The sequence below is a fragment of the Leptosomus discolor genome, chromosome 7, assembly GCF_034619465.1.
Source record: "Leptosomus discolor isolate bLepDis1 chromosome 7, bLepDis1.hap2, whole genome shotgun sequence".
Classification (NCBI taxonomy): domain Eukaryota; kingdom Metazoa; phylum Chordata; class Aves; order Leptosomiformes; family Leptosomidae; genus Leptosomus; species Leptosomus discolor.
Window position 1 is genome coordinate 16,604,639 of NC_141397.1, and position 17,778 is coordinate 16,622,416.

At 41.1% G+C, this 17,778-nt stretch overlaps 1 protein-coding gene across 2 annotated transcripts in view; it reads left to right on the forward strand.

Annotated features, from left to right (window-relative positions):
* The first annotated feature begins 1,703 nt into the window (after positions 1 to 1,703).
* RARB (retinoic acid receptor beta) overlaps positions 1,704 to 17,778 on the forward strand; it is a 193,633-nt gene continuing 177,558 nt past the window's right edge. For both annotated transcript variants that reach the window (XM_086468632.1, XM_086468633.1), the window contains exon 1: positions 1,704 to 1,881. In XM_086468632.1, the coding sequence (XP_086324758.1) occupies positions 1,704 to 1,881 (178 nt within the window). The remainder of the gene's footprint in view (positions 1,882 to 17,778) is intronic.

Here is a 17,778-nt window from a genome sequence, read left to right on the forward strand (position 1 = left end):
GGGTTTTTTCCTTTTCTTTTTTTTTCCCTTTCTTGTTTGAATTCTTAGTAACAACTAGTAGACTGAGTAGTAGTAGTGATAGCTGATGTTGCATGGTTGCAGTTTATCTCCTCTGGCATCGATTTTGCTTTGTGACCTTGACAAGTCAGTTCACTGCTGCCTTTATTTTCCCACCCAAAAATCTTCTTGCCTTTGGTTTGAGTCTATAATTTCAAAGAGTTACAAATAAAAATGCTATGTAGTGGTGGTGGATGTTGTTACTGATTGCTGACCATTGCAGATGCAAGGGAGAGCATGTTGTCTCAGGAAGTAAAGCCTCCAGGCAGCCCTGGACTGCCTTGCTTTTGGGTGGTTGGGTTTGGTCTATGGCTCCTACTGTCTTCCCCCAGCAACGTGTGTTGGAGGAGATGGGTAACCCCTCGTGCAGGTTGTTTTCAAGACCAGGCATTTGCTGTATGTAGACTTAAACAGCCATGGTGGGAGCAAATTTCACTGCTGGGAATAGCCTGTTCTCAGAACAGTGCCCTGTTCTCAGCCTGAGGCTTTTGGTACAGAGACTGAGAAAATGAGGATCCCTCAGTAGGCGCCAGCCATTTGGGTGAAACACTGAGGAAGGTATGCGTAGCTCTGAGTGACTTTGAGATGGTGGTCATGAGAGCAAGCAAGTTCCCTAGCAGAGCACAGGAGCAGTGTATTACCATCATGTCACTCACCCAGCTTATGAAATAACAGGTGCTTGTTTATTTGGTGATGGAGGCAGTTCCCCCTCCCCCCAAAAAAAGAAAAATAAATTAAAAAAAGAGAGAATGATTAATGAGGTATCTCTTAAGTGATAATAAGATAAACTAACTATCCTTTGCGAGAACACTCATTGGTAAACCAATTAGTATTTTAACAGCCCAATGCAAAGTCACCCTCAGACACAGTTCCCCAGTGCCCTGCCTGAGCCCTGGCATTGAAGGGAGCAGAGAGCTGCCTCAGTGTCACTTATTCTGTAGCTTCTATGGGGAAGTGGAAAGCTTTCATGTACATGGAAATTTTTCAAAGTTGGTGGGTTTTTTTTTTCCCCCACTATCATTATTTCTGTAATTATTGATGCATTGGCTTAAAAACTGACAGTTTCCAAAATAAGATTGTGTCTGACCAGAAATTGCTTTTGCTATAACACATTGGGCAGGGAAATCAAGTCAATGGGTATTCTGCTGTTAGCTTCATTAGAGTGAGAATTTTACCCCCAGGTAACCATCAAGCTGATATTTATTAGTGTCCTAAAAAGAAGTAATCACATAACAAAAGTAGCAAAGTCATAGAAGATTCTTCTATGTGTATATATTAAAAAAATATATATTATAATAAATTTTTGTTTTCTTCTTCCCACAGACAGTATCAGTATGCATCTGTAGAGAGCAACTGTCCTCCCAGAAAAACATTTGTGTAAGCAACTGAACTGTGCCCTGATACCCAGAGTAAGAAGACTTTCTGTCCATGGTCTTCAAAGCAAGAATGTCCTGGAAAAGAGAAGCGTAGGAGGCAGTGATGAAATATAGGACAGACCTTATCTAGTGAATTACCTTTTCATCATCACGCAATCCACCTCAAGCTGTACCTGCAGGCTTGACAACCCTCTTCATTCACAAGTTGAGGTATCTGTTTGCTGGCCTGGAGTGATGCAACATAATATTTATACGCTGTGAGGTGTTAACATGACAACCAGTAGCCGCACATGTCCAGTACCAGCAGTGAATGGACATATGACTCACTATCCAGCAGCGCCATATCCATTGCTTTTTCCTCCAGTCATTGGTGGGCTGTCACTACCTTCCCTCCATGGACTCCAGAGTCACCCACCAACTAGTGGATGCAGCACCCCATCACCTGCAAGTAAGTACTTGGTATTAATAGCTTTTATTGACCAGTTTTCATCTAACAAAGACTGATTGTGTTCGTTCTGAAATTATTTTAAGAGTAATTGCAGTTGTTCATCTGTGATGTATTTTACTTGGGCATTGAGCATGCATTTGTTTTGAAATACCATTTTCACTTAATCTCATTTTATAAGAATAAACATGCAACTGTATGACACACCAAAGCTGTGGGAACCAGGGGTGATAAAACCTGCTATGAGTTTTGGCGTATCCTGCATTATTGTGTTAGCTGCAGAATCTGGTGTGTCTAAAGAAAAACTGGCTGTTTTGTTTTCGTGAACAGTGATGATTCCTCAGTACAGAATTCCTCTTCAGTAATTAATACTGCTCTTTTCTTCCATAAGTAACTGTGTTCTTGCTGGGCAGCTTGTGAAGAGCAGCCTAGTGGACAGCTAGTAGCTGTGAGCTGCCTGTGGCTGCAGAATAAACTCTTGAGTCTGTGGTCAAGTTCCACGTGCAGCACTCTCACACTCTCAGCACTGCTGAGCGTATTAGCTGGGCAAGTTTGTTTCATTGCTTTGACACACACGCTTTTTCTGCTTGGTCTTATGTTTAAGTGGATCCAAACAAAGCTGGCCCAGGTATAAACTCTTTAAGTAGCATCACATGGACAAGATATATCTCTGGAGGTCTTTGCAGTGGGTAACTGATGGTATTTATCACCCATGTGAAGAATACCAGAATGTATACAGCTTTGCAGGTCAGTTTGTTGTGAAGGTACTTGTCTAGGTACATTACTGTGATTGTTCAATATGAGAAGGTCTTGACTGAGCAGCACATTGGCGGAACACCTACACTTTTACTAAAGGAAAAGGAGACTTGTTATAGCAGTGCCCCTAATACGGCTTTCAACAGAAAGCATGCAAAGTTATTGCTCCAAATATGACTGGGAAACCACAGTGAGGACAGAACTTCTGAAGAGTAAAGTCTTGGGGTTTGTGCTGCCTCGTACGACTACTGGCTTCATGTCTCACATATGCATATTTGAAGACTGGGCAGTATATATACAATACAAAATATTGCATATCTGAATCTTTGGGTTTGCATCTTTGTCCCAATCCCACCATTTTCAGGGCAGATTTTTGTCAAGGTGCTTTGTAGCACTGGCTCGCCTTGACTAAGCATGAAAGCCTGGCAGCTGTTGTGCATAGCTCAAGGAAATAGTGTTTGAAAGTACCAGCTAAAATTGGCAAGATAAGGAGGGTGACTTGAATGAGAATTTATTTTCAGACACAGTCCCCTGCAGGATGAGTCTTCTGGTTTGTACTACTCTGTTTTTCTTGCCTTGGTGGCAACAGTCTATCTTGTTTTGAAACCTCTGTAGACTTCAGATTCTGGAGCTTGTAGTTAATATTGCTAGAGTTACAGAGACAAGTTCTTGGAAGAAAGCAGGTTGAGCTTTGGGTTATATTTCAGGTTTTTCTTTTTAATTGTGGATTTTTTAGTAACTTTTTTTTTAACAATGAAGCCACCCATAGGCCAAGGTCAGTATGTTTGATGGCCTCTATTAAAGAAGTGGTGGAAGAACATGGATCTCACTTGCAAAGACCTGAAGAAATTAAAGTTTGGCCAAACCACTGCTGTCTACATGCTTGAAGCTATTGTACTATTTATCTTCCAGATTCTTTCCATTCATGCAAAATCCAATAGAAATGATTTTCCATAACAGGAATGCTATAAAGATCTCTTTAATCTTTTTAAAACAGTGCCGTTTAACAGCTCTTGGTCAAAGTTACAATCACTTAAGCCCTCGTATTATTGTTCTGGTTTACGTTGTTCTGTCTTGGTTTTAGGCTTTCCATGATGGCAGATAACCTTATATCAAGTTGCATTAAGTTATCTTTAATCTGCAGTTGGGGTAGGTATCTCCAGTCCTGTTAAACAAGACAACAGTATTTTAGCCATATGACTTTTGTGAGCTCAAAGGGCTTACACTAAGTGTTCAGGATAGAGTGATTTAGCTTCATTGATGTTAATAATGGTGTTGCCTCTGTGACCTGTGACTTGGCTTCAGTTTTTATACTAAGATACATAGTGCAAAATACTTAATAATTAGAGAGCTGGTCATAGTGCTAAAGAGGTCAGAAGATGAAAAAAAAGTCACTTCTACCCATACATGAACTATGCATTAGCACTGAATGAGACCATAGTCAAGAAGATCGTTACTTTTCCAAGTCTGATTGATTTACCTACCATCATATTACCCCATACAGCACAGAACAGACGTCTTCACTCCTGAGATCAGATGGCATTCAGGCTTCCCCAGTTGCATTAATAATGAGGAATTGCTTCTGTATTTAAAAAAATAAATTAGCAAAGATTGTTTCAGGAGGTTACTGCTTAGCTTATTTAGAAATGTAAGGGAAGGCGAAACTGGGAGGCATTCCTGTGCTTTTTTGGGTCGTGCAGCAGCCTGTCCCAGACCAACTGGATTTGTGTCTCTGGTGGAGTGTGAGCAGCTGTGGGAAATGGATGCATAACAAAAGTCCTGCAGAGCCTGGCATGTTTGCAATAGGAAGATCACAAAATATTAGTGAAATATTTGAGGGAGGAATAAATAAATATAGGCAAATATTGTTACACAATGTTTTATTAAAGTGAAAGCATCTAAGGTTCAGGTGAGTAGTGGTCCTGCAGGCACACACAGTTCTGGTATCTAGATGGCATTGGTCCCGGAAGAAGGGGCCCACCTTGCCATCATAAGACCTAACGCTGGTAATGCTGTTGGCAGAGACCAGTAAGGCAAATCTCACAGTGTGAGCATACCAGCTTAAGAAGAGTTTACCTTCTTTATAAACCATCTGTTGTGGATGTAACTGCGGATTTTAATTTTTAGAAAAGGACTAAATATGAAAATCAGTCTTAAAAAGAAAAAAGCTACAAGAAATGTAACCAAGTGAAGCATCACCTGAAATTTGAGGAGGAACGTGAGTAAAAGCCGCGCAGATCATCGTCGTATATCCACTGAGCTGAAAACTGTTGTACTTTCACAGGTGAATCGCGGCACAGCAAACATGAAGCCATGCTGCTCATCAGTAGTGTATCTTTGTAAGACTGTTTTCTGTAATGTTACTTCACCAGAATCCATTTTACAGAATTAGTTTAACATTGGTGAAGACCACTACATAACACAGCCAGTTGGTGTGAGCTGGAGACTGTGGCATGGGGAGGAAAAAACCTAATCTGAGCTAATGCTGTGATGAAAGTGATCCCTGAGTGTATCCTAGATCAAATTAAAGTAGGGTCTAAACGATAACCACTGTGGGAGCCACTGAATAATAGAACACTTTGGTAATTATTCCCTTTCTGCTTAGATTGAGCATCCTGCTCCAGGCGTTCTGCTTGAATGGGGCAATGTGCCCATGGCATTCGATGGGAGCAACCCCATTGTGTACCTCTAGCACCCCACCACATTTTGGTCCTTAGGCTGCCAACGTGAGCCTTTGGATCCTCCATATTCTGCCTTCATTTGTTGCAAGGGAGGAGTAGGAGTAGCTTGGTTAAGGGGACAGTGGTAAGCCTGATACAAGAATGTCCTGGAATTTATATAAACCTAGTAAGATTGCTTCATCCAGATAGTTTAAAAAAAAAAAAAAAATCTGCATGTGTTATTTAGAGGGCTGTTAGGATGTCAAGGAGAAGAATCTGTACTAAGGCCATTTGTGGTATTTTAGCCAAGCTTTTCCATACTCTTCTGTCAGGGGTGTTTTAAAAGTGCCTTATAAAGAATAAAGGACTTTATATTCTGGTTTATGTAAATCTTTTAAGTATGAGAAATGTATGGGAAGTAAGATCATCTGAGGAACTGGAAGAGGTAGAGTTGGAACTAAGGCATTACTTCTGGGTAGTGCTATGTAGATACTAGTTGTTATATTTGGTAGTCAGTATTGCATCTCAGGCTTTCCAGACATGCTGAGGCCAGGCAGATTGTTGTTTTAAGCATTGTTTTCTGCTGGAGTTGTTTTTCCTTCCATTACTGCTGGTTATTTACCACTTGAATGCAAACTTAAAGATTGCATGCTTTTTTTTTTTCTCCCCCCTGGGAAACGGATTTTTCCACTGATATTATTAAAAGAGTACAGTTAAATCCAGTGTTACTGGTGTAGTACTGCAAGATATTTTTGCCAGCCCCACCCGTTGCAGGAATTCATTTACTTTTCCAGTTCTGTTGTTAATCACTATATTGACACAGAAAGTCCTCCCAAAAGCACTCTTTGGCAGATTGCATTAAATATGAATAGCAGATATTCATTACGATGTGTTGCCCCCAAGAGAACTCTAAACTATCTGCACTACTCATGAACAGGCAAATACACTAATTCTCCAGCTATTCAAATTATTTTCAAATAGTTTAGCGTATCTCTAATAAAAACAAGAATGTCTCTGTTTCCCTTAATTACTTAGAAGGTCAAGGACTCCCACATCTCACTTTATTTCACAAAATGGGGAATATTTCTGTTGGAGGTTGGAGTATGGTTAATACATGATGGATTTTCTTCCCTCAGCATAGTTACTGAGGCAAGTGCTGTCTGTAATGGACTGAAAAAAACCCCAAAACCCTCAGCACCATTGGCTCTCTGGAATTGTCTAAAATAATATTAGAATAGTCATATTGAATTAGGGAAAATTATATGAATCAACCTTGCTTGATTATGTTGTTGAGCTTGTTCATGCCTTCTAATTTTAGTGTGGCTGTCTCCGTAGGAAGATTTGCTACCTAGTACACATATCTGCAATTAATGGACGACTTTTAAGACTTTTAACGTAGTTATTCAGTGCACATGTGGCACATCTTTATTGAAAAGACAGAACATGTGTTTGCATTCAGCAAGAGTGGGATAAACAGAATATGAATATCAGATTTCTTAGCTACAGCCAGTGTTGCCTCATGCTGGCAAATCTGAGGAGCGACGTTCAGATGATACCTTGCAGATACCATTTGTGACCTTGGAAACCACCATTTCTTTTAAATTCTTCCTTTTGTTTATATCGTGGGGTTTTTCCTGCTTGGGCTCTTTGTGCAGCTCGAAAGCATCCACACTTTGATTAATAAAACTATATTACGTTGTCATTTTCTGATTCTAGTTAAACTGAAACTATCAAAAATTTAAACTTACTTTTTCATGTTAGAGCTGCTTTTTTCAGTACTGCCACTTTCTACAAAAACCAGGAGCACTTCTCAACTCGGCGCAGCTGGTGGCTTTTGCCATAGCTCTGCCCTGCCAAGGTGAATCCTTGGCACCCTGCGGATGCTGTCCGCTTCAGATTTTAGCAGGCAGCATGCTCATCTGCAAGAAATCAGTTCTGGGTGTGTATAGACAGGAATTTGCTCCCTGAGAGGAAGACGAATTTAGAAATTGTCTGCTCTGGCAGGGGGAGTGTGTGGTGTGATTCTGGCACGCGCTCCATAATGGCTCTGTGCATCCCTCGTAGACCTGCTGTAGTCTGAAGGAGCCTGGTGTTTGGAAGCCTAATAGGAGCTGTCAGAGAATTGTTCCTTCCCTCCTTATGGGCCCTGAAGCAAGGAAATTCCCCCCCAAAATGCCTTCTTACCTAAAGTTGGAAATATGTTCCTGCAGAGTATTGCGAACAACCTTTTCCTTTGCTCTGGCCCAACAAAAATAGTACCCAGTAGCTCCGAGTGTTGGGGATGTCAAGAATGAAGAGTGAAGAAGGGCTGGTTCCATTCCCCTGCTGCTGGCTCCTACTGGGTGACCACTCTGTTGCCACTCTGCGTGGTGATGGTGTGTTTGGTGTCAATACATCCATTGCAAATGAAACACACAGTATATTGTTCAAAAGGAATATAATGGCAGACTTCGGGTTTGGCGGTGTAGCAGCACCCAGAGTTTTCTCACTATCTGATGTGTTTCCAATCCAAATCGATAGTTGCAATCTTCCAAAATTGTTAATGATGTGATAGTTCATGGTATTAGAACTGAACATAAGCTTTCGTTTTGCCAGGTTTCCATCTGAAGGCATATGTTTAGCAGCTACAGTTTTAAGAAACCTAATCATGTTATTTTAATTACGTGTAGAGTTTCCATTTGGTCATGTTGCCATGTTCAAAAGGCATGTCACCATGGGGTTTTTGTAAATACCTCTTTTTTTTTTTTTTCCTTTTTTTGGTGAGCTAAAATACGCTTTTTGTTTTGCCTCAGTGATGGCCTTGGTAAGACTTTCCTCCTTTACTCTTTTGGATTGTTTGTTTGCTATGCTTTTAGCAATATGTGGCATTTAATTGGAGAGCCTTATTTAAGATTCATATAGGGCAAACTTTCTTTATGGTTTTCTTCAGCTAGAATATCTTCCCCTTTTGCCTGTTTAGGGAATATGAGGAACAAGTTGTATTATGTGGACTTTTCAGCTGTATCAATGACAACGTGTTTCCCATTTAAAATGATAAATACCCACCCTATCTGATGAGCTCCGAAAGGGCAGGGAATCCTTTTTCCCTTCCTTTGTCCTTCAGTGCTCTGTTTCCTTTCTTACTGCCCAGAATAGGCCTACATCAGTAATATTCATAAATGATTTACAAAAGTAATTCCTGTGTAATAGCTTGGGACGTCAAGATTTTATGATGCTGCCAGATGTGCTATCAAACAAAATTATCTGGTTCAAAAAACTTGTGATAAATCTAGTCAGAGAAAATTCCCCAAGGCAAACTCACCCTTTACAAAAGTAACTATATCTCATAAAATTGTTAAATTCTCCTTTACCACATGTTTGAAATCAGACTTAAAGCAACAGTTTTATTCACGTGCAAACTTTGGTTTGGGATAAACTAACAAACAGGAAGGACTGGCCTTAAGTAAGAGAAAACTCCTTTCCTTTCAAAACACCACGCATACTCAGAGGAAATGTCAGAGTAAATATCAGAATATTCGGAAAACTAGAACCTGCATCCCTAAGATACTCAACTGTTTGTCTAGATAATGCATTTTTAGAAAGTAGTTGTACCCTAAATATAGTGGGTCTCATCCGAGTTAGGCTGCTGAGCCCGATTGCTGTGTCTGAGCACCCTGAGGTGTGCACTGAGCAGTGTGCCCAACATCTGCCATGTGTGCGTGTTCATTCCTTCATGTCTCCATAGGGGGAAGTGTATGGGCAGCAGGGTGTGTGTTTTGGCCAGGAGTTCGGGTTTTGGAGGAGGAGAAGCACTGGAGATGCACTGGAAGTCTCTGTATGGCCATGCCTGCATGCTGGAGAAGGCTGGACCAAGGCAATGGGCCCTTGGCTTAGACCTGCAGGTCTTTGGTGGTCCTTGTTTCTCAGGAAAGCCCCTGAGGAAGTCCAGCTGCCTGCACAAATGAACTTCACCAGTATAAGTAGTTTAGGTACACCAGGGGAGCAAAGATTTTGAGCATGACTTTCATCCCATAGTTCCAGGTGTTTGGGAGAGGGGCTGAAAGTCCTGGCTGGGAGCTATTGGGGGAGATATGCTGAGTTCAGGTGATGGAAGACTTTGGTTCAGCATTTCTTGGGAGCCCAGAGCGGAGCATGAGAGGTGGGTCTGGAGGTCTTACGGTGTGCCGTGTCTCTGGGGAATGTGCTTCTGATTTCGGGGTAGTCAGAGATGTTGATGGGCTCGGTGTGCTGCCTGTTGTTACACAACCTGCTTGCTTATAGCTTAAATTTAGATGGAAGTCAGCTAATGTGTGCAAGCAATAGATGTGGACCTCCAGGTGGAGCTTTGTCTTTGCTAATTTTCAGTACTGAAGGCTAATCAAATTTGATTTATACTCAGCATTAGCTTTCCTGAGTTTCATATGCTTAATTCTGAGACTTGTACTAAGGCTTATACTCACTTATTTTTAAAGAAATCTGAACTGCAAGAAATGAAGCAACTTTTCCACAGCACCTTTTTTTAAAAAAAAACCACTCACAAATATACTTTCCTCATTCTTTTACCTTCCTAGGGATGGATTCAGACCCCAGCAGGGGCTCACAGCTCCTGCAAGGGCTGTGGTGTCTCTGCCCGCAGTCACCACTGGAGAACATAATCTTCTGTATGCTTGCAAAAATTATCTAGTTGCTTGTTAGAAATTAAAGCCTTGATCTTTTAGCTAGATCAGTAAGGGTGTCTTAAGACCTGATTGTGTTCATTCTGTAAATTTAAGACTTAGATGCTTTTCAAAAGCCGGCTTTTCCTAAAGATGTATTTCGATATTTGCAGTAATGTGGAAATATAATTTCTGACATGTCATGGGGAGAAAAATGCATGTTTATGCAGTCTTCACTTCTGAAAGTTAAAAGTTTTCAGGTATATTTCAAGGCTTCATAATATCATGTACCTGACTAGAACCTTTTATAACCTGTGATGGTTTTTTCCAGTCAATTTTTAAATACCTAAAAATAAGTTTTTATGAAGGAAATGCCAAAAGTCCTTAAATAATAGCTGTAATAGCATCACTTTTCCCTCCCTGTATTTAAAAACAAACAAAAAAAGATGTTCTTTAATAGTAGTGAATACTCCAGGGGAGAAAGGTGGTGTTCTGCTGCCTGCTCTGTGCAGCCCATAGCTGTTATCAGAGGTTCTGCCTAATGGCTTGCAAAACCTCTGGGCTCTAAACAACCTCTGCAACTGTTTTGAGGGAGAAAACTTGGCTCCCTTATAGGATTGAAAGTGTCCAAGGCAAAAGCTGGGGCACTGCCCTGTCACAATCAGTTCACCATCAGTGGAACATGCAGCACAATTTCCTGTGTATTGTGATTTTATCTGGGTACCATGCTAGTAATATTACACCACCATGGAGCACAACATCTGACAGGGGCAATTCCTAGGGGCTACAGAGCCAATGGAAATCGCCATTATTTTTATCCTTATTCCCTTCTTATCCTCATTCCTTCCAGGCACTGAGTGACACTTGGTTGAGAGTAACGATCCTGGAGAGAGGTGCACAAAATTAAGTCTAGAGCCCTGAAATGAGGCCATGTTGTGAATCTGCAGCCTTTTGAAGGATTCACCTGCATACCAGCACTACCTAAAAGCTATCAGTGAAGGCATGTGATGGGAAATAGAACTGTATCGTGTAAACGAATCTGTTTGTTATGTATTGCTTTTGCATAGCAATTCCAAGATCAAGAGTTCTGTTATTTGAGAAATTGAATCCTGCAAGCATCATTAAAAGTATAGAAATAGTGATGTCATTACAAAATTAACTAGCTATAAACCCACGGAGTGACATATCAATTCATAAAGGGAATAGCAAAACATAATGCAGGGCACATCTGCTGCTCTGATTCCTGCAGAACCATCAGCCTATTGGTGTCTGCAGACCACTTGAAATTGAACATCTGTTAGAAGCACTCGAAAAAGCAGCAGGAGAAGCTGTACACCTTGCAAAATGCTTTGCTGTCAGTAACATCATCATTTCAATGGCGTATTCTTAGAAAAATTGTTATAAGTCCCCTTCAAGTCCTAGATCTTCCTGGCATTGTTTCTTAAATAGCAACAGCATGAGTAATTGTAAAAATAACATGGACTTTTCTAAGGACTTTCCTAACATTTTTATTACTTTTTATTTATTATACCACTGCAATGTACAAACTGCTATAGAGTTTCCAAACAAAGAGGGAGATACGATCTCTGTTCTAAGTAGCTCGGGATCAAGAAAAGGAAGATGTATAAGGAGTAAGAGAAAAGGACATGACTTCTGGGCCTAGCGATGGAGGCGAAGAAAGGCTCGCATCCTAGAAATGCAAAGCTGGGTTTGGGGCTTCTAAGCAAACAGCTGGATGCTTAAGAAACAAGACAGTCCGTGGAGACTGACATGCTTATTGTGATGACCAACAGTAAGATGCTGTGGCTTATTTCACAAAACCTGCATGCACAGTTGGTGATCGATTAAGTATCGCAATTGAGCTGCATCATCTTAACTCTTAACTGAACCAGTCGGGTTGACAGTCTGTTTCCCCTAGTTGCGTTGTCTGGCAGAGTCCAGCTAATAGGCAATTTTCTTCTGTTTAACAAAACCAGAAATACAGTTAAGCCAGAGAGAGAAAGATTTCACTATTGATTAGTGGTGGTTGGTTTTGCAAAGTGACCTGACAGACATTTGGAATGCATCAGCTGTCTCATGGTGCTGCAGCCAAACTTTTTGGAGCATGGTTTGCTCTCCTCCGCCTCTATTACTTGCAGAAGAAGTGAACTCTGCCAGGATGTTATTGGAAGGGATATTTGCCATTTTAATATGTAGTTACTCGCACAAACTCGATGAAAACATATTGCAATATCTTTGATTTTTTAAGAATACATAATTGTATTTACTTGTAGTAAAAAAATGTGAATCATTGCTGTAAATTATGTGGGAAGGTGAATTAAAACATAGCACAAGTCACAAAAAATGCTCAGTTTTATTCAACTCAACAAGTACCAAAGTATTATATTGGAAATACCCCCCATTTCACTTTTTAATAACAAAAGAATTTTTACCTTGTTGGCCAAGACAAAGCTGGAGTGTTCCGTAACAAAGGTAAAGCCTAACTGAGGCAGTCCCTCACTAGTGCAAGTATATGGTAAGTCACTAGCGCAGGCAGTTTAAATGATGTTTCTGCCAAACCTTTGCCACCATTGTCAAGACTCTGCATGTGTGCTGGTGGGTTTCTGGCAGTGTTGAGAATATTAAACAATGGACAACCCATAATTTAATAACATCATGAAGTATACACAGGAAGAGAATTAGCACTAAAAACCAGTGAGATACAGGCGTCTTTTTCTCCCTAGATGTTGCTTGATAATCTATTTTTTTAGTCAGTTCTGGGTCCATGAAACTTCTTTGGCTGCCCAGAAGACTCCACAGTTATAGTTCCAGTAAGAAAGAAGTGAAGTGGTAACAAATGTGTGCCCCTGCTTGGTAAACTTTGTCTTTTCAGGTGAAAAAAAGAAGCTGTTTCAGAAGGTCTGAACAAAGTTTTTAAAGCTATTCTTCAGAGGCCTTACTGCTGCATCTGGAGCTGATGCCTCTCCTTTCTCATGGGATGCACTGAGCACATTTTGGGGTCTAGAAGATTTCTTCTCTTTGGAGGAAAAATGTAATTTTGCCGTCAGATCTGTTGTCCAAGGCTGGCAAAGAGCTATTCAGTAATGTACAAACACGAAAGGAATGCAGCACCCAAAAATCCCTTTCCTGTGGCTTTAAGTTATAGGCTGTCTGCCCTGCTTCACCTGCCCATTGCTCGGGAACTCTCCCTTTAATCTTTTTCTTTACTTTCTTGTCCCTGCAAGTTGACTGGTTGTGTCTGGTTTTATTTAATTGATTTATGTGGTGTTTGTGTGCTGCTGTGCTTCTATCCCATGCATATAATTACAGAATGTTTCTGCTCCGTCTTTCCTTACTGGAGGAATTGCTTTGTATTTATCCTCAAAGTGGAAGGGTGGCATCTTCAGTGGGATGTTCTTTGGGGTGAGAGGAATGCAGAAGTGTTTTTTAGGGAGGTTAGGCTCGTTCTTGGCAGCCAAGAAAAGGGGAGGATGCAGTCTGGGAGGGGGCTCGTGCCTGGGCAATAACACAGGAGGCAGCTGGTTCTTGGAATTTGATGTAAAACAACTTATAAAAGCATGGGAGCCAGTGAGCAATTCAATTTCTAAGTTTCTCAGAGGTGACACCAGCCAAGGGGGGTCTGTTTGCCTGTGTCCACAGAGCACTGATCATCCCTCAAGAGTAATGGAGAAGGCGTTAGAGCCATGCTGCTGAGTCACCTCACCTTGATCGTGTTTCCAGTCACAAGGTTGACGGTAAGCATGTGTGACGATTTGAGAAAAATGTTGATTGTTGTCAATTGTCTGTTGGTCCGGAAAGTTGGGAACCATTGACCTAATGTATGTCTCTGCGGTCAGGAGACTTTTTTCCAAGGATTTGTGCCCAGGATCAGGTATCAGCCTGCTAGGAGGGGCATGAAGAAAGGTTGCTGTCACAATGAAGTATCACTTTTTCTTAGGATGGACTATTTTTGCTTTATCTTTTTTCCCAGAATGCTTATCTTGCCTGACTTGATTTCAGAATATCTTGTACTGTACAAGGCACAATGATGCTTTGGATTGAAACTGTGTGCTAGGTTATATATCGCAGGGCCCAAGTGGCTCCCATGAGTTTTGAATCAAACAAGGGGCAAAGTTCTTTCTGAGCCTATTAATCACTTTAAGCAAAATTGCTCCCCAAATCGTTGGGAGACACATGATCATCTCTGTAGCCACATATGCCTATGCAGAGATTGAATAAAATCCTGCTGCCATGCCAGGTGGCTCTCTACACAGGCATCACTGACTGCAAAACAGCTGGAACTGGGTCTGTCCATTTTTATGTTCACTGTAGGGCTCTGCAGAATGACCTTGGACTGGCCGCTGTTGTTTTTGTGTTAGAGATGCATTTGTAATAAATTATTTTCTAAAATGTTAGGCTCAGTCAGCCCATGCACTTTCTTTCCTAATAATAGGTGGTTGTTTTCTGTGCAGTGTTTGTGTCTGAGCAGAAGGGCCAGGACGGCTGGGGGAAAGGGGTGAAGGAGGGCAGCCAGGTCTACTAGCAGGTTTGCTGATGTTTCTGAGGGATGGAGGGAGCGGGCTTCACCTGTGGCATACATTTGTTAAAGATTCCCTCTAAGACTGGGAAATGAGTATAGTCAGTGCTTCGTAATTAACTGTGAGTGGAAAATCTCTGGAGATGGCTAAAACAGATTTGTCCACTTAGAGGAGAAACACCATGACTTAACAGGTGTATGGTGCCTGTAATGTGCTACTTAGGAGTTCTTCAGGCTCAGCTGCAAACAAAATATTATCCGACTGTAATAACATTGTGAACCCAAAGACCTTAACTGGTTTCATTATCAAGTGAGTGCCTGAGGGGAAATACACAGATGGAAAGGCATTCCTTTCCCTTGGTATAATGTTCCTGTGCCAGAGAATTTATGACCAGGATACGGTTGGCCCTTGCGTGGTCGCCTGGTGGAGGAAATACATGAAGCCATTCTGGTCTTTTTCTTTCTTTCTTTTTTTCTATTTTCTTGCAACCTGTTTAAGGGGTGAGTTTTGATTGCCATCCCAGGCTTGGGGACATCATAGCTGTATGCTGCAATCTACAAGGTGGGATTTGTGCTGGCCCCTTCTTCTCTCTCTGCTGTGGTCCTTGTTCTCTCCCTGGGCAATGGGGAGGGAACAGCCCTGCTTGGAAAACACCCACTGCCCTGATGGGTGGATTCACGCTACTGTCTAGGTCAGTGTGGTGCTCAGCTGGCATAATCATCATCTTAGAAATTAATTTATTCCAGGATGTGCTGGGGGGCTGATCAGAAGTGGTGTCCTAAGACTGTGTCATGGGGGGTTTTTTTTGTTTGGGTGTTTTTGTTTTTTTTTTTTCCCCTCTTCCTGGTGCAGAGGCAGATCTTGGAAAGATCAGCTCTTTCCTCTGTATTCCCAACCTGTTTGCTGTACTGGCTGGAGATATCTACAAGGCAGAGCCCTATAGCTCAGGCAATCTGAAAGGGTGAAGGGGGAAAAAAAAAATCTATTAGCCACCTCAACTAGCTAAATGATGAGTTATGCTCTTTTCTGATTCATTAGATACCCTGTGGTTTCTCAGTTACAGTTGTCAGGTGAAAGAGGTATAAAAGCCAAGTTCTTTGAAGAACGTGACCAGAGAAGCTGATGCTCCCCAGGGAGAAGTCTGGTCTGTCCTTTGTGGATGACTGTTATTTTAGAGTACGTGGAAGATGAACATGCAGAGCATGTTAGGTAGTTGTCTAAAATACCTAATTTTCAGAACTGAGTAAATCCACAAAGTTGGAAATTGCATACAGGATCCATGTTATATTTTTGCGCACATTTAGACTTAGTCAAGAACCCCAAAGGTATTGAAGTGAAAACTAAATAAGTAATGAAGTTGTGGTTCAGTTGTAAATGTTAATGTTTTTGTGAGGGACTGGAGGAGAAGTTCTTTTATTATTTAAACTGGCTTGTTCCTTCCTTGTTTATATATCAGTTTGCCCTCTTTTGAACCCTGTGTATGGTTTCACGGTGAAGAGTTCACAAATCTTAAAATGTTGCCTTCTTGTCAGTGACACTGATCATAGTGCAAAGGTCTTTTTAAAATTTCATACAGATCAAATAGCTCTGTTTGTTAAAAAAAGGTCAGAAAAAAGGTCACCAGAATCTTTCATTGTTGGCAAAATTACCTGGTTTTTTTTAGTCTGGATCAGAAAAGCAGCTGAACAGAACTGATTTCACTGAAGTCATTGATTAAAAGCAATCAACCACCCCCTTTCCCCAACCTTCCCCCTTCTTCTAACAGACATCTGGCATGGAAAATTTAGGCTAAGTATTTTTATCAAGGCTATAAGCAAGCAGAGTCTGCTATGATGGCTGCTGCAGGCAAGCATAGAATAAGGAGCTTCGGCAGCTCTGCCTACAGCAACTTCCTAGTTGAAGGTGTTTTGCACAGGTGTAAAAATGGGATGCCAAAGTGCATCTTGATATTAGCATACTCTGCGTTGTATCCTATAATTAACTGCACCCACCTGTATGTTGGCATTTCTCTGACTCTGCCATACTTTAAGCTGTGTGTATCTGAGGATCTAATCCATCTGAGCCTTGGACACCCTGAGCTGCAAATGAAGTCAGAGAGCTGCAGGCACACAGCTCCTGGCAGGATTATGCACCCAGTGAGCTATTGCTCTCATTATATTGCACTGCAATATATCATCAGTGTGAAACATCATCCTAATGATGCATTAGTGTAATACATCATCAGGGGAGTCCCACCAGTAATGTATTGCTCCAAGTATGGTGCTACTCAGTAAAAAAATCATCTTACAGTCCTTGTGTTCTTTCAGAACAGCAGCAAAGGCAAAATATGTTGCTAAAGATTGATGCAGCTTCCCAATTTCTTAACTATGTTAATGGTGTGTTTACCTTCTCTATGCTCTGACTTTGCGTTTGTATTTTCAGAGGTGTGTTTGATCTGTCTTTGGTTGCATTTCTGTTTGGAAGGAGCAGGAATTGATTCTTTGGCTTGATAGCTGAGGGGCTTGAATAGGAAGCCATAAATCTCCTGCCAGAGTGCCTGTTATATAATTCTTGGGGATGGGGAAAGGGTTTATGAAAACTTGGTGCCAAAATTTGCAATTTTAAGGATTTTTCTAGTGTCGCCCTGCTACATCGTCCTGTTTCAGTCGCATACACCAAGATAAATATGTTCGAAAAGTGCTGTCTCACAAAAATTAAAGCCCTCCATTTCTTCTATCAACCCATTGATTTTCTTTGGTCTGCAAGATGGTATAGCAAAACAACCCTTCCTATGGGAGTTGTCTTGAAGGGCAAGATTTACTTCAAGGGGCAAGGCAATCGGATGACTTTGCTTATGATTTTGAATCTCAGTGGCGATACTGTGAGGGTGCTCACTGTGGGATTGCATCAGTTCAGGGACTGCCAGATGGAGAAACATAGTTGTCAGTGATCCACATAATGTAATACGAGGACTGCACTACTCCATAGGAGGACTGAAGGGAATATTAGCTCCAAAATAGACATTTCTGAAATGTGGTTTTATACATGGCCAGCGTTTTCTAGAGTGACTTTTTGGATGCATCCAATTCACACGTGCAAGACAAGGAATCCTAAAGAGAGTCTGAACTTCACTGTGCTTTTGAATCTGTGTTGCATATTTTTGAGGCTGAAATGCTGCATGGAAGTTGTTTTTTTTAAAAAAAAAAAAATATCTTCCCAGTCACAGAAAAACCTCAGCAAAACCAAGGGACTGTTCTTGAGTAGATTGAGCAAAATTTGGTCTCCCTTTGCTTTGTTTTATATTCTCTTGTATAACTGTTTAACTGGACTAAGCAGCATGATTGTGGACCTCTT